This window comes from Camelina sativa, chromosome 17, assembly GCF_030686135.1.
Source record: "Camelina sativa cultivar CO46 ecotype springtype chromosome 17, ASM3068613v1".
NCBI classification, from domain to species: Eukaryota; Viridiplantae; Streptophyta; class Magnoliopsida; order Brassicales; family Brassicaceae; genus Camelina; species Camelina sativa.
Window position 1 is genome coordinate 226821 of NC_141896.1, and position 15466 is coordinate 242286.

Here is a 15466-nt window from a genome sequence, read left to right on the forward strand (position 1 = left end):
TTATTAGAGAGAGAAAATATTTTTTTTAACTAATAATTATTTAAAATCATTGGCATGACAATGTAAAATTAAAGAAGAAAATAAACTCTATTATATGAGCAGTTAATTTTTATTTTTTATATTTTTTTCAAGTACAAATTAGTTTTGATTTGAATAGATTTCTTTTATTTTTCTAGATTTTTTTTTATATTTGATCATTTTTATTTTAATTAATTATATTTATTCAATTAATTGATTAATCTTAATTAAAATTTTCTAATGGCAATTGAATGTAATTTTTTACACATTTTAAGGATAATGGACACCATTAAAAACTAGATCAATTTGAACATTCTAATATTCTTATTGGAAAAAATACATTAATAAAACATTATTATGTTAATTCGACATTTTTATGTTTTTTGATGATCATCCACAAAAAATATATTCACAAATAAATATCCTCATAATAAGACATTTTTAGCATCAACATAGCAATTAACAAATATTCACTTTAAATATAGTAAAATAGATCTTAAAATGTAGAAAAAATAAAATTATAATGAATCATAAAAACAAAACAAAAATATATGTCATAATAATTAAATTAAATAATTATAAAGAGAGAAAGAGCAAAACAAGAAAAGATTGAAAAAAAAGTGAAGAATAGAAAAAAAAATGTGATTAAAAATATCCATTAAATTTTAAATAATAGTTTCAATCGAATAGTTCTTATTATTTGTGACAAATTCTATCAAATCTACTCTTCACATTTATTAGTTAGACCCATGTTTTATGTTTAGGGGTAAAAATATCCAAAAATTAGTTGAATAATGTAAAAGTATGTAAAAAAATGTGTTATAGTTAGATAGTGTGTTTTTGCACAAATTTTGATAAAAAATGAGTCTATATATAAATATCCCATAACAAATTCGAAAGTGACATGCCTAATAACAAAAACTTAAATTGAACGCTGCCATGTCAGTCACTATTTTGACACAACTTTTATCTTACCAGTGTGGTAATGATACAGCTATCATGGTCAAACTTCAGCAAGTTAGCGGGTGAAAGGTTCCCCTCATAGATCCATCCAGGTCAAGTACGTAGATAGACCCTAGTTTATCAGCGTAGCACAAATGAGAATCAGTGTTTGTAAAAGAAACTGCCACCAGCGCCCTCTTAGAAGAACTGCAAGAACGTGTGTAACTTGAGCATACAGCTTGTTTTACAAAAACTGATTCTAAGAGAACGTGTGGATTCTAACAAAAACTGCAAGAACGTGTGGATCTTAACTCACATCGTTACCGTGCAAAGGCATCTCCAGCTAAAGGCACACCAAATTGTGAAAAATTTGTCATTTCCAACACAAGCAAAAAGTTGGCCAGTAGTCCCAAATGTAACCGAAGCAATGGAGTCCTTATGGGATGGCTCCTCCTCCAAACTAACGGGGTAATCGTCCCTGTTACATGAAATTAAAATAGTTAGTTAAAAGAACCAGCTACGTGTGCCATAAGATGATAAAAAAACATATGGTCAGATACTTACTCAAGATCGTAAACTCTCAAGTCACAGCCAATGGAAACTGCATATTCTCAATTCTAATCTGAATATTGTAGATTTTACATCATATTCTCAATTCTAATCTGAACCATGTACACACACTAAATGCATTACACAAACGTTAACAACCAAATACTGTATGTTTTTTTATATTTTCATATTTAGTTTTCTACTATATTACATATACTAACAACCAAAAAAAAAACTTTAGAGTAAAACAAATAATTTTACAACATCAATCCAGTAACATATACCCCAGCTTTTTTCCAGTTGGAAAACATTAAAACTGACTAGTTATATTTCGTTAGTCACCTTGACTTGTCGATTCTAGAACATCCTGGCCTCATTTTTATTAGATTTAAGAACCGGCAGTGAAGTCAACAATTTATAAAAACAAACTTGATGTATAAGTAGTAGAAGTGTCAACGAAATTTCTCCGCATAAAAACATTTATTTCCGACATTTAATCACAGAAACTTAATGTCCAAGTGTGGAAGGACCCCATTAATCTACACTAGGATTCCCGGAGACTTAAGATATAAGCGTAAAGTGTTCTCAACTGCTCTCGCTTGATTTAAATAATCTGACCCAAAGCCATTGACCGAGAAATTAACAACACGTAAATAGTCCGAAACCACCTTGCAATTTTCTTGCAAAGGGATAGAAAAAGACATAGATACTCTTATATATACCTTCAGAAGTCCCTCTTGCCTATATATATTATGCATTACTAATAGTGATTTCAATTCTCACACACCTTCCTTCCTTCCATCATAAGAAGAAGCAAAGGAAAGACCAAACCCTAGTATAAGAAAGAAAGAAACCATGGGAGACGATATATATGTTGCGGTGAATCAAGATGTTCGAGAAAGTAAATCAACTTTGTTATGGGCTTTGAAGACTCTTCAAGTCAACAAGATTTTCCTTCTTCACGTTCATCTTCCATTTTCCTTGACCACTTCTTGTAAGTATTTTTGATACGTTCTCTCTACGTTAGGTTTTTGCAGTTTTTTTTTTTTTTTTTTTTTTTAAATTATCTTGGGGCTGTCGAGAACCTTTGATTAGGGATTGTAACTTCAAGCTTAATTTAGATAATATATGATATTTTGTTACAAATATTAGATGAGATTCTGGATGATGCTGATTTCTACATACATACTTACCAGAAAATACGTCTGTCAACAAAACATATTTCTTCAGATATATAGAAATAAATACTAATCATCATGTGTCATCTTATTAAAAAAAACATATTTTTCTTACCACATTTCAAGAGACTTTGAAACAAAGATGTGTTGATATTAAATTCCCGAGAAGAGAATACATATGATGCCAAACTATTTATAGTATAATTAACATAGAAGTAATTTAATAAAGTCATGAAACAATCAACATCCTAATTTTTTAAACTTCAAATTACAACAAAAACAAATTAGACCAAAGGCTCTATCCATTTGTAGTTAAGTCTACCTACTTCTATAACGAATTAGATTTTTGGGCGTATACGGCTCTATCCATTTGTAGTTAAGTCACACATCATGGAATTTTACTCTGTTTTAGAAATGGTCTTTATGTTTGTGTATTTTTCAGCAAGTGGTCTTACACAAGGGGAGATCGATGCAATCCAAGATTCAGAACTCAAGACTTCATACCGTAGCCTCTACAAGTACCGTGATATCTGCATAAAAAATAGGGTGAGTTCTCTTTTCGATTCTGATATACTTGTGTAGCGATGACAGTGTTAATCCAAACAAAAAATCAACACCAGAGATGAGGCTTAAGAAACACAGTATACGACTAATCTACGTATCGTCAATACGTTTTATTTGTTTAGATATAGCTTAACAGAATGCTACATTGATGCAGGTTAAGGAAGAAGATGTGGACATATCAGTGATGTCAAGATATGATGTGGGTGAAGGTATTGTGGAACTCATCTATGAAAACAATATCAAGAAGCTCGTTATGGGAGCAGCAGCTGATCCTCACTACTCCAGGCAAGGATAGCTCGGAAACCAATCAATAACTCCAAGATCCAGAACATCAAATTTTTCCTAGTAGAAAGATGAGTGGGTAAAGCAAACACGCTAACCTCTTCTTTGATAATGCAGGGGAATGGGTATCAGATCAAGAAAAGCAGAGTATGTGCTTCAACATGCACCTCAGAGCTGTAACATGTGGTTCATCTGCAAGGGGAAACTCATCGAGACAAGGTAAGCTTGGGGATTACACTTGTGTGTGTGTGTGTGTGTGTTTTATAAGAAGTGTCGAGTTTACCTTAAAGAGTTTTTATGTGTAAAACAGAGAAGGAAGTTTCGACCTTGGGAATCGATCAGAATCATTCTCAGAATTCTCTAGTTCAGCGGAGAAACCAAGCAAAGGAAGAAGAAGGGATGAAGATGAACCCGAGTCACCTAAAGAACAACAACCAGTAAGTACAAAGACTGAATAAAGCCTAAATAAAACATCCACTTTAGTGTAAAGATGGAGAATTGAGAATAATGTGAAACAGGGTTGGATACTGGAAAACGAGGAAGCAGCAAAGAAAGTAAGAACAAGGAAGGAACCTGAGACAGTGAAGTCAAAAAGCAATGGGAGTGAAGAAGACTCATCAAGTTCATGTCTTCCTCCACATGAGTATATGTGTCCTATAACGTTGGTTAGGATTCGAACCCTGCATCTTATTTTACATTAAGCTTCGCTGGTTAGTTTGTTAACTAAACGCATATTTGGCAAATGTGATGTAGGAGATAATGGGAGATCCGCATGTGGCAGCTGATGGATTCACATACGAGGCAGAGACATTCAGAGAGTATCTAAGGACAACAGGAGGGAAAAAGAAGTCGCCAAAGACAGGCGAGCCCCTTGAGAATCACAAACTCATTCCAAATCACACTCTTCGTATCGTCATTAGGGAGTGGCTGGAGAAGCACCCAAATTATAGTCGTGATTAAAACCATAATCTTCTTCTTCTTCTCTATGAGAAAAATAGAACAAGTCGAGAATTATGTTGTGAAAATGAAAATTAAGACAAATATAAAAACTTTTAATGTATATACTGTTGTTACATTCATGGAGTCTCTTTGTACAATTCTCTATGCATCAAATCTGTGTATACTGACTCTGTCTCTATGGGGTCGCTTGATTAAGTTAAGCCTAGTTTCTTAAAAGAGAGAGAAGCTATCGAGATTGTACCTTGAATTAAGAAGTTGGAAGGCAGCGACATTAAAGCTTAACCCAGCCAGATGATCGTATATAGGCATTGTTCAAATTCGTCTTAGGATCCATGATGAGGGACGATTCGAGAGAGACTTGTGAATTTTTAGGGAGAGCCAATAGCGAAAATTGAATTGCGTTATCCGCGCGATTGGCGGGAGAGAAACGATCCTCAATTGAAAAGAAAAAAAAAAAAAAAAACCCTAGATTGATGATTGCTAAGGCCATCCTTAATGGGACAACAAATGGGGTGTTCCAAGCCCATTTTTAATATAAAAAAATTGAATAGTGGAGTAAGATCAATTTTTTCGTTCTTGAAGTAGAATAGTTTTAAGCTCAGTTCTAGGAAACGTGTCATTACGTGAGTCGCTGTGTTTTTTTGCAATTGAGAGTTTTTTTTTCATTTCTCTTCCTCTTCCAAATCGAGATTCTTTTGCAAAGCTTCGTAAGTGTGAAATAATGGCGGCGGAGGGATCGTCCATCAATCTCCGAGGGAAAGGATCGTCTTTCACTTCCCCCTCCGTTTACAAGATTGCTTCCGGCGTCGCTAATGTTCGAATTGATTCTTCAGCGATCGAGAGATTCTCCACTAGAAACACTCCATCGATCAAACGAAGCTCCTTAGGTATCCCTGAAGGGTTAACGAACGAAGAAGCCCGAGCTTCTTTAGCTGTTATCTTAAACAAGCTTATTTTGTCGACTTCTGGTCCTCCTTCTTCCTCCACCGCTCGTTCTGTTCTTCCGATTAAGATTTTGAATTCGGAGGCGGAGAGTTTCGAATTGGGTGAGATTGATGTGACGGAAGGGGAAAACATTGTGTTGGAGAAGTCTTTTGCTTCGTTGATTGGACTTTGTAATTCACAAGAATCTTTGCCTTGTTGTGAGTTTTCTTGTAAAGATTGGGTTTTGTCTTTGAATGCTTATGAATGTGGAGTCTAAGTAGTTTAAGTTATGTTATATTAGCTGCATAATCTGGTTGTGTTTAACTGATGAGAAACCTCTTTTGAGTATGGCTTTGAAAACCACTTGAATCTGTGTTGTTTGTTAGCTAATTGGGTTCTTGATATAGGTGGGTTACAGTGTGGCCAGTGTGGTTGTTGATTTTGATTATATATATGTGCAGGCAAATGTTGACGAGGCGAGGTTACAGTGTGGCTTATGTTGTCTTTCAAGCACAAGCAGTGAAGCCAGCGACGTCGCCGTTGTTCATTCAGAACGAGATACTCAAGGCTCCTAGTCCTAAATCATTGGATCTTCCTGAAGGATCTCAACGCTCTGGGCAAAGCTTCTTCACTCTCCCTCTCAGACCAATCGTGATTTTGCATACTCCTCTCATAATCTCAGGTTAGTAATTCAAGTGATTGGTGATATCACAAAATAATTAATAAAAAAGTGATTAAAATGGTGATGTTTTGATTGAGAAATGGTGATGTTTTGATTGAGTTTTTCACCACGGTTGATTGCATAGCCTTTCTCTCTTGCTGCCATTAAAATGTTAGAAGCTTGGTGATTGCCTAAGAACTTGATCACTTCATGTAGATGTTAGTATGAATGGTAGCTAGATGTTCAACATTGTTGTTAGATGCCATTGGAATGTTAGAAGCTTGGTGATTGCGTATGAACTTGATCACTTCATGTTTTCAATGTCCCAAGTAGAGGTACGGTTACAGTGGGATTACCACCAGACTGGGTTGATGTATCTGAGGAGATTTCAGTTAACATTCAACGTGCAAGAACCAAAATGGCTGTGGGTGTGGATTCTTGGATTATTTGCAGCTTCCTTGGATCTCTGTTTTTTAAAGAGCTCTCTGTTTTCTAATTTGAAAGTTTTGTAGGTAAGTATTAATATTTTTTGTCCAAGGATCATTGAATTTGGTTTGTATCTTTGTTCACATTCAAGTTTTGGTCTATAGTTAATAATAAATTACATCTTTGTAAAATGTTTAAGAATATTATATTATTATATCTTTATTCTAAGAACACCAAAATTAGTTCCTCTATTTTTTTTACCTATGATCTTAACAACTGATCTTACATTATTTTCACTATATATTTAATCTAAGAACACAAAAAAAATTCTTCCATTAAGGATGCCCTAGCAGAACGATGGCTTATGATGGGCCTTCTTCATATGGGCCGTTTATTTAATGGTTTGGATATAGCCGAAGAAGAAGATCTGACCGTTCACACTAAAATGCTCCGTGACGTGTCGTAACCTGCATCGTTAACCTCCCGATTATTCCTCAAACATTAACAATTTTTTTTTAAAAAAAAAGTTTTGCACAGATGTTAAAGTTTTTTTTGACAGGCTCCATTGTTCTTGACTTCTTCGTCTTCTTCTTCATCTTCACCTCACTGTAATTTTAGCGGCGGTTGATTTGGTGTTTCAATTGGGTATAAACAAACAGGTAACAAATCCGAAACGATATTTCTCACTAGCAACTAGCCACTTCCTAATTACTTAACCCTAAAATTATCTTGCCTTCGATTTCAGATTCTTGTATCAGATTCTTTTTTTTTTAATCTTCCCTGAGTTGACACTTAATTAGAAAGTCAAGAATGTCTTTTTTAATTAAAAATAATTATAGGAAATGTGTCTTTTACGGTAAGAAATGGTCTTGCGAATGTAGTACTAGTGTAAGAGAAAGTCACGGATACTATCTTAAAATTTGCATTTAAATATTGTGATTTGTGAGAGCACAGGCTCGTTCTGATGTTAATATCTTTAGATCTTATCTTTCCTTCTAATCACCTCTCCCCTTTCTCTCATAAACAAATACATTAATATGAAATATTACTACGAACATGGTAGGAAACATCTTCGTAATTAGTAAGCCAATGGGAGGACCAATAGTCCAATACATATACACTCATGTCTCTGTAATATTATAAAATAACAAAAAGATAGTTTTCGTTTGTGTGTATTATCCTCTTTGTTTTGGGAAAAGATAAGAATTTGTCCTCTGCCTGCGTAATCAATCAATCTATATAGAGAAAAGTTGAGAGAGAATCAACCATGGCAAAGGCTTTGAATGACGATCCCGTTTATGTTGCAGTCAGCCAAGACGTTGGTGAAAGTCGATCCACTTTGTTATGGGCTTTGAGGTCTCTCCGTGTCAAGAAGCTCCACCTTCTTCACGTTCACCACCTGATTTCCATGACCCCTTCATGTATACCTCCTATCTTCATTTCTCCTTTTTCTTTTGTCATTTCGTGCCAAGAAACTTTGGTTAGGACTGTGTTAATCGAACATGTTATAATTTGTTATATATTTCTCTTGTTTAGTAACACTTATCAATCATCTGATGATTATGCGGATCACACCAAAAAAAAAAAAAGAGGAAACTTTGATAAAATAATGCAAATGGTTGCAGCTGATACAAATTCGTGTTTCTTTAACCTTGAGTTTTCCTTCTTTTCTTTTCCTAATCATGTTTGTTCTTTTGTTTCCTTGTTTGTGCTTTCCAGCAAGTGGGCTTGAACAAAGTGAGATCGATGCAATCCAGGAGTCGGAACAAACAAGTATAAGTGACAGCCTTCTCAAGTACCATGATATCTGCATAGATGAAGGAGTGAGTGCTCCCAACTGATTAATACTGTAGCTGTCACAATAAGGAAACAAGTTGAATCTGAAATCATATTCGCGTGGTTCATTTTGTTTTACATCAACAATTTCCATTAGAATCTATAAGAGTTGAGAACGTTTACTATGTATTCATCTGGAAAGAATTGTCTGTATATTGATTGCAGGTTATTGAACAAGATGTGGATATGTCATATTTTTCAGCAAATAATGTGGGGGAATGGATTGTGGAACTTATCTATCAAAACAATATCAAGAAGCTGATCATGGGAGCAACTGCTGATTCCCATTACCCTGAGTACGTATATCTTGAGAATCATTCTGTGTCAACACAGTTAAACAATCCCTCTGTATATCATTAATCTGCGTAAAGATTACTTGTGAATAAGTAAAAGGTTCACTCTACTTACTTATCTTTAATGATGCAGGGACATGGTTCATATAACATCTACAAATGCTGAGTATGTGATTCGACACGCACCTCATTGCTGTAAAATATGGCTTGTTTGTAATGGCGACCTCATCCAAACGAGGTGAGATTCAGGATTACATACTTCTGCATGTTTTGAAATAATTGTAAGGTTTATAGAAAAGTTTCTTTGTTTATCAGGGAGGGACGCTTTGAACTTGCAGGTTCATCGTACTCCTACTCTGAATCCTCAAGCAGCGTTCATAGCCTTGATTCTGCTTTGATTCCTTATGGGGGAGCAGGAAGAGCTGAATGTGTCACTGAGCCACATCCCCTGTCGTCATCTGAAGAACGATCAGTACGTAAACCCCACTCTTTGGTCAGCATATAGCACTTTATAAAATTTGGAGCCTTGCAAATTCCGTAAAACCTCTTGAAACCATTGGAGAAAATATAAAGAAATGGAGTTGTGAGAATTGAAAAATTCTAGGATCCAACACCTCTCCTTATTAGCTCAAATTTGTATATTTCCTGCCCCACGTGTCTTAACCCCGAGTTTAATTTCAAGTTTACCATGTTAGATTCTTGTGCTGGTGTTTTATATCTTCCAGTGTAGGCGATTCTCATTTGTTCAATTGTATTGGTTCTTTTAAACAGGCTAGTGGGGTTGAGACGATGTATTACGAGGCGCAGAGACAGCGATTAGAAATTGAGGAACTAAAGAGAGAAAAGGAGCAACGCGATAAGATGAGGTGTGAAAGGGAGGAAGCTCTCACAAGTTCCTTTGGTGTCACTCAGAAACTGTACAGTGAAGAAGTAATTCGCAGGAGAGAAGCAGAGGCGGAACTAAACAGATCGAAAGCAGAAATTGAAGATATGAAAAGGGTCCAAAAGGAACACGAAGAACAGCATTATACTGATTGTCGTCTGTTAGAATTGATCCAGAAAGAGCGAGACGAAGCTATAAAAACATGTGAAGAGCTTTTGATACATCTAAACCTGGATAAGGCCATGTCATCATCACATTCACCATCATCCCCGTTGCAATGGTCTCTTTCCGACGAGCCTCCCCAATGTTTCCTATGTCCCATTTCAAAGGTCAGGACTCAAACCCTCCATGGCTCCATCTAGAAAGCATATATTTTTATCAGACATTGACTTGGCTTCTGCTCAATATATCCAAACATTAGTTTACTCTTACACTAAACCATCCATGTTGTTTAAAACTAGTCTTCCAATTAATTTATTCATTGCCATTGCTCGTTTATGTAGGAGATTATGCATAATCCTCATGTTGCAGCCGATGGTCACACCTATGAAGCAGAGGAATTCAAAAGGTGGCTCCGTCACGGAGGTGAAAAATCACCGATGACAAACCTTAGGCTCGAGAATGACAATCTCACCCCGAATCTTGTTCTTCGTTCAGCCATTAGAGACTGGTTGCAACGGCACCCATATTTCTATGATTCGTCTTAGGATATATATGATGCTGATTGTGTTGTGTGATTCATTGAATGTGTTAAAATTTAATAAAAAGTCCTTTATTCACTGGGAAAAAATCTTGCAGTGCCGTTTCTTGTTTTAGTATTTTTATGCACTGACTTCTGTTTTGATTGCCACCCGTTGACTTTACTGTGTCCACTTTACAAAATCTGAAACGGTCAACAAAAAGAACATTGAGGGTCACCACTAACCACTGTTGGTTTCTTTCTGTTAGATTCTTCTTTGTTTCTCTGTTTTCATTTTTAGGTGAGAAGAAAGATAGATTACAAAGGCGAAAGAAAGGACATCATCAATGGCGGAACTCATGGCCATGGGCAGTGATGTTGTTCATGTTGCGGTGAAGAATGATGTCAGGGAGAGCAGATCAACTCTGCTTTGGGCTTTAAAGAACTTCGGGGCCAAGAAAGTCTGCATTCTCCATGTTTATCAGCCAAAAACTGCTTCTCCTGCTGGTAATCGTCATTTTTTCAAGCCTCAATTGAACTAAAAGATCGAGTTTTTAATTATTTCCCATGGCGCGATGTTTGCCAATTGTTAATGTTTGTTTAAAGGCTAGAAAGATGATTTGTGTTGCTTTTGATATCTTAGCTCGCAAACTTGAAGAATTGGAGGCTATCATGTACGAGACATTACATGATTATTTTGATCTTTGTCAACAAGAAGGGGTATTGATCTGTTGCACTCTTATATTGTTAAATTATGTTAGTTCTTGCTTTGAGATGGATGGTTGTGTTTCCCCTGTTTCTTGATTTCTAATTAGGACGATTGTTATGCAAAAATTGATACCCGATGTTGGATTCATTATGATCACAGGTGAATGAGGACGATATTTACATATCATGTATAGAGATGAACGATGTGAAGCAAGGGATATTAGAACTCATCCATGAGAGCAAAATCAAGAAGCTCGTCATGGGAGCTGCATCAGATCATCATTATACAGAGTATGTATAGGAAATCTGCGAAAACTTTAAATTTCACCGAAACGTTCACTCGTATTGACTTGCTGAAAATGACAGGAAGATGTTCGAACTCAAATCCAGAAAAGCAAAGTATGTGTACCAACACGCGCCTAGCTCATGCGAGGTTATGTTTATGTGTGATGGACATCTCATCTACACAAAGTGAGAGTTTTAAAAACTCTCTTTACTAATATGTTCTTGTGGCTTGTCTTTGAGGAAATTACCTGATTGTCTCTATATATTAAATACTTAGGGAAGCCAATCTTGAAGATCATGTGGATGAAACAGAAGCCGACGCTGGACAATTGAAACCGAAACTTTATTCCTCTGCTTCACCGAAATGCTCTGCAGAATTGGTCTCTGCAATTGTAGCTTACATTGACACAAGGAGAGACAGAGACATGTTAGAGCCAACTGCATCAGAGGATCAATCTGTACGGTCTATACATTGTTGGTATTGTTAATTAAGATATATAAACAATTGATCTATGCAAAAGACGTAAAACCAATATATCCTGTGTTGTTTCTGTGTCTATTACCAAGTGATTGAAAGCTCTATGTTATGTTGCAGGAAAGCGACAGGAATGATCAACTGTATAGACAGCTTAAGCAAGCACTTATGGAAGTTGAGGAATCGAAAAGAGAAGCGTATGAAGAATGTGTCAGGCGATTTAAAGCTGAAAATACTGCAGTTGAGGCCATTCGAAGTGTAAAAATCCTGCACAAAACCATAATCTTCAGACATTGAAAATGTGTTTTTGCTTAGACTTGCTTCCTTTTACTTTATAGGCAAGAGAGTACGAGGCCATGTACAATGAAGAGGTGAAGCTAAGAAAAGAAGGTAAAGAAGCCTTAGCAAAACAGAGGAAAATGGTGGAGAAGACTAAGCAAGAGAGGGACGATGCACTTATCATCATTCTGAATGGAAGAAAGCTATACAATGAGGAACTGAGACGCAGAGTTGAAGCTGAAGAGATGTTAGGAAAAGAGAAAGAAGAACACGAGAAAACTAAGAAGGAGATTGAAGAAGTGCGAGTCATTGTTCATGACGGTACTGTCAGAAACAGAATTGAATGTTTTCTTTCAGACAATTAGAGATTCCGCTGAATGTTTTTACAAATTAGGTATGCAGCTGTACAATGAGCAGCTGAGACAGAGGAAAGAGATGGAGGAATCTATAAAGAGACAAGAGGAAGAGCTCGAGAAGATAAAGAAGGAGAAGGAAGAAGCGTGCTTGATAAGCAAGAACTTGATGCAGCTATATGAAGACGAGGTGATCAATCTTAGATTTAACTCAGAAACTAGAAGTTAATGATCATCATATTAAAATACCTGTTTTGACAGGTGAGGCAGAGGAAAGAAACAGAGGAGATGGGAAAGAGAAGAAGAGAGGAGCTAGAGAAAGTGAAGAAGGAGAAGGAAGAAGCTTGCTCTGTAGGACAAAACTTCATGAGGTTATATGAAGAAGAAGCAAGACGTAGAAAAGGAACAGAGGAAGAACTCAGCAAGGTCGCGGCTGAGAAAGACGCAGCCAGCTCAGTCTGTTCGGAGATTCTATTGCTTCTTCAGAGTTACACGCGTCGCCATGGAATTCCTTCTGGATTCTCCGTTGAGGAATCCGTTACACGCCAGCCTCCCTCATATTTCATCTGCCCTATCTCACAGGTACGTCGACCAGGACCCATGTAGTTCACTGTTCATATTAGAGCATTTTAACTGAAACTGAATCCCAAACAAACGGATAGCCCTGAAAAGCCCAACATGTCTATTTCCAAGTTGTATGTTATTTCTGTTATCATCTGCATTATTGCTCTTCAATATGTGTAGAACTGATATAAGTACACACTTAGGGGGTGTTATTGGATTGAGGATTTTAATAGATTTTAATTAACCCAGGACATTAGTGGATTTAAAAGTCTAATGCATTTGTGTGGACTTTATAATGCATATAAGGTGGATTTGAAAGTCATTGATAATGTATTTTTGGTGATTGTTATGGATTTTTTAAAAAGTTATTGTTAGAAAAAAATATATATATATCCATAAACTGTGTTATACACCAAAATTATATTAAATTAATAACAACCAGACTTTTACGCATGTCATAGAAAACTTGAATTAAACTGTATTTGTTTTCAATCCAGATTTTTGGTGTAATTAAAGAACCCAGATGTCATGAACCCAGAAAAAAAAAATTAAAGAATACAAAAAAACACAGATCTGATGAATAAGTGTGATTATATACAAAGGGTTTGAGGAGGAAGAAACAGAGACTGAACCCAGAAAAAAAAAAGTGTGATTATATCATAAACCAAAAAAAAAGTTATAGATCATGAACCCAGAAAAAAAAGTTAAAGAACACAAAAAAAAAATTCTCAAAAATAATACATATCTGATGAATAAGTGTGATTATATAAAAGGATTGAGAAAAAAAATCAAACAATAATATGTCAAAGGCTAGAGATCCATCTAAAGAGAGGAGAAGAAAATGAAATGATTGAGAAAAGTGTGATATTGTGTTTGTTCATATTTTAGAAGCAAAGTACGTTGAAATCCAAAATCACACAAAATCCAGTAGATATTGAATAACACTAGATTTTAATGGATTTTTAAAAATACCCAATTGAATAACACCTGATTCTTAAATACATCAAACTCCTTTAAAAACCACAATCCAATAACACCCCCTTAGTTTGGTTTGGTCTCTGATTGATTTTTAGACAATTTTGGGTTTGATTTATGTGTAGAAAGTCAATGCTCGTTTTGATTTTTTTTTGGAGTTTTTCAGGAAGTAATGCGAGAGCCTCGTGTTGCGGCCGATGGCTTCACCTATGAAGCTGAATCCTTAAGAGAATGGCTAGACAATGGTCATGAGACATCACCAATGACGAACCTTAGGCTTGCCCACAACAACCTAGTCCCTAACCACGCCCTTCGTTCCGCCATTCAAGAGTGGCTCCAACGAAACTCTTGAGAATCGAATCTCTGCTTTGTGTTTTGAATCTCGAGTATATTATCTGTGTTTACTTAAATTTTTTTTACTTTTTGTGAGTGGAGTGGAAAAAGACTGGAAGTTCATATATAAACCGTCTGTTTTATTAGGTGCAAAAACCCACTCATAAAATACTTGCTGTTTTCCTCTGTCTCGAGAAACCTGTCTGCCGTCAACACTTTCGGAAAACGCCCTGTAGTGTTGTTACTTTTTGGCGTTGTCTTAATTAACACGTCCCTTTCTACGGGCCTGTATTACCAAAGATGGCCCAACAAAGGGCCCACGAGTTTTGCGCACGTGATAATCAGAGCAAAAGCGCGACGCGTGGACAAAATGACCAAAAGGTGATCTTTTTCATCGTGGGAGACTATGATTGGCCAAGACAGTTTGATCATAGTATGAGGTCGACCACATTAGATTTTGAGAGATTATCTAATAAATGGTTTTTTTACTACTGTAACATGCCGTCTTGTCGGTACGGTTCATACGGATTCAGTTTTTAAAATTTGTAATAACTCAAAATAATTACAATTAAATTAATTTTAAATTAGGGGGTAGCCGGTGATCGGTGGATTTGAAGTACAAATCGCATGCATGTTCCACGCGCAGCTTGTCTATAGATGTTCCACGCACATGCCAATTTAGTGTGCAGATGCATTATTTTTGATAACCGGTATTTTTATTTTGGTTAATGTAATGATGTTAATCAAATTAGACCCACTTTTTATTATATAATGTATATTAACATTATTGTCAACCTGAAATCATCAGTAATCATACCATATATCAACATGGCATCATCAAATACTTTTTAATAGTTTCATGGCATATTTATGAATATGATGTATGATGTATGAGACGTACTGCAACCGTCCCAAATGTCTATAAAATTCTATTATCTGAAAATTTGTCTTGTGTGTGAGTTAGGCATCATATATATATAATCAGTTCTTCACTAACTGACAATAAGTGAATTATATATATTTAATCAAAAAAATTTATAGAACGCTGGAAAAAATAAAGTGTTAGACAAAATTTCACAAAAAAAGAAAAAGAAAAAAAGTGATAAGTACGATAAGGGGTTGATGTTAGTTTTGTGTCATTTGCATTAATTACTCCACATGTTTTTGTTCGACACGCTAGTTCCGTTCTAATAATCACTATCAGCAGATAACACTTTGATTTTTTTAAATACTATAAAAAAAAGAAAAAAATAAAAATCGTACGGACAAAGAGTTCGACCCATTGCTAAATACAAAATA

The 15466-nt window shown here is 35.6% G+C and overlaps 4 protein-coding genes and 1 long non-coding RNA gene across 13 annotated transcripts; 4 read left to right on the forward strand and 1 right to left on the reverse strand.

The window, feature by feature from the left end:
• The first annotated feature begins 2252 nt into the window (after nucleotides 1-2252).
• LOC104754320 (U-box domain-containing protein 54) lies at nucleotides 2253-4608 on the forward strand. Its single transcript, XM_010476475.2, has 7 exons — nucleotides 2253-2503; nucleotides 3130-3233; nucleotides 3406-3536; nucleotides 3651-3752; nucleotides 3844-3970; nucleotides 4052-4198; nucleotides 4287-4608. Exons 1-7 carry the CDS (start codon nucleotides 2365-2367, stop codon nucleotides 4491-4493), a joined length of 957 nt encoding a protein of 318 aa, XP_010474777.1. The 5' UTR covers nucleotides 2253-2364; the 3' UTR covers nucleotides 4494-4608.
• LOC147923205 (uncharacterized) lies at nucleotides 2818-5056 on the reverse strand. Its single transcript, XR_015586707.1, has 5 exons — nucleotides 4735-5056; nucleotides 4107-4516; nucleotides 3817-3953; nucleotides 3632-3725; nucleotides 2818-3217 (listed from the first exon to the last, which is right to left on the reverse strand). It is a non-coding gene; the product is annotated as an uncharacterized LOC147923205 (long non-coding RNA).
• Nucleotides 5057-5093: 37 nt separating this feature from the next.
• On the forward strand, nucleotides 5094-6695 carry LOC104754321 (histidine--tRNA ligase, cytoplasmic-like). Of its 3 annotated transcripts, none has more exons than XM_010476476.3 (3): nucleotides 5094-5635; nucleotides 5879-6099; nucleotides 6412-6695. In XM_010476476.3, the coding sequence occupies exons 1-2, from the start codon at nucleotides 5215-5217 to the stop codon at nucleotides 5887-5889; spliced, it is 432 nt and encodes a 143-aa protein (XP_010474778.1). In that variant the 5' UTR covers nucleotides 5094-5214; the 3' UTR covers nucleotides 5890-6099; nucleotides 6412-6695. The 3 variants fall into 3 exon arrangements, with proteins under 3 accessions (XP_010474778.1, XP_010474780.1, XP_087351193.1); XM_010476478.3 differs by having other exon boundaries at nucleotides 5215-5608; XM_087495067.1 differs by having other exon boundaries at nucleotides 5215-5539.
• Nucleotides 6696-7007: 312 nt separating this feature from the next.
• On the forward strand, nucleotides 7008-10306 carry LOC104754318 (U-box domain-containing protein 56). 3 transcript variants are annotated; one of them, XM_010476471.2, is made up of 8 exons: nucleotides 7008-7163; nucleotides 7812-7925; nucleotides 8224-8327; nucleotides 8506-8636; nucleotides 8767-8871; nucleotides 8949-9105; nucleotides 9405-9845; nucleotides 10020-10306. In XM_010476471.2, the coding sequence occupies exons 2-8, from the start codon at nucleotides 7913-7915 to the stop codon at nucleotides 10221-10223; spliced, it is 1155 nt and encodes a 384-aa protein (XP_010474773.1). In that variant the 5' UTR covers nucleotides 7008-7163; nucleotides 7812-7912; the 3' UTR covers nucleotides 10224-10306. The 3 variants fall into 3 exon arrangements, with proteins under 3 accessions (XP_010474773.1, XP_087351192.1, XP_010474772.1); XM_087495066.1 differs by having other exon boundaries at nucleotides 7036-7163; nucleotides 8972-9105; XM_010476470.3 differs by lacking the exon at nucleotides 7008-7163 and having other exon boundaries at nucleotides 7193-7925.
• Nucleotides 10307-10542: 236 nt separating this feature from the next.
• LOC104754319 (putative U-box domain-containing protein 55) lies at nucleotides 10543-14323 on the forward strand. 5 transcript variants are annotated; one of them, XR_015586706.1, is made up of 10 exons: nucleotides 10543-10702; nucleotides 10839-10915; nucleotides 11064-11194; nucleotides 11270-11374; nucleotides 11466-11646; nucleotides 11784-11921; nucleotides 12002-12263; nucleotides 12345-12485; nucleotides 12557-12877; nucleotides 14001-14323. XR_015586706.1 is itself a non-coding variant. In XM_087495061.1 (10 exons), the coding sequence occupies exons 1-10, from the start codon at nucleotides 10543-10545 to the stop codon at nucleotides 14184-14186; spliced, it is 1710 nt and encodes a 569-aa protein (XP_087351187.1). In that variant the 3' UTR covers nucleotides 14187-14323. The 5 variants fall into 5 exon arrangements, 4 of the variants coding, with proteins under 4 accessions (XP_087351187.1, XP_087351189.1, XP_087351188.1 ...); XM_087495061.1 differs by having other exon boundaries at nucleotides 12337-12485; XM_087495063.1 differs by having other exon boundaries at nucleotides 10553-10702; nucleotides 11466-11666; nucleotides 12337-12485.
• The last annotated feature ends 1143 nt before the right edge of the window (nucleotides 14324-15466 follow it).

Coding starts and splice junctions, on each gene's coding strand:
- LOC104754320 (XM_010476475.2), top strand. CDS start 2,365: ATGGGAGACGATATATATGTTGCGGTGAATCAAGATGTTCGAGAAAGT. Junction 3,537..3,650: donor GCTGATCCTCACTACTCCAG/GCAAGGATAGCT, acceptor TTGATAATGCAG/GGGAATGGGTATCAGATCAA. Junction 3,971..4,051: donor CACCTAAAGAACAACAACCA/GTAAGTACAAAG, acceptor AATGTGAAACAG/GGTTGGATACTGGAAAACGA.
- LOC104754321 (XM_010476476.3), top strand. CDS start 5,215: ATGGCGGCGGAGGGATCGTCCATCAATCTCCGAGGGAAAGGATCGTCT.
- LOC104754318 (XM_010476470.3), top strand. CDS start 7,772: ATGGCAAAGGCTTTGAATGACGATCCCGTTTATGTTGCAGTCAGCCAA. Junction 7,926..8,223: donor GATTTCCATGACCCCTTCAT/GTATACCTCCTA, acceptor TGTGCTTTCCAG/CAAGTGGGCTTGAACAAAGT. Junction 8,872..8,948: donor GGCGACCTCATCCAAACGAG/GTGAGATTCAGG, acceptor TTTGTTTATCAG/GGAGGGACGCTTTGAACTTG.
- LOC104754319 (XM_087495061.1), top strand. CDS start 10,543: ATGGCGGAACTCATGGCCATGGGCAGTGATGTTGTTCATGTTGCGGTG. Junction 11,195..11,269: donor TCAGATCATCATTATACAGA/GTATGTATAGGA, acceptor TGAAAATGACAG/GAAGATGTTCGAACTCAAAT. Junction 12,878..14,000: donor TCATCTGCCCTATCTCACAG/GTACGTCGACCA, acceptor GGAGTTTTTCAG/GAAGTAATGCGAGAGCCTCG.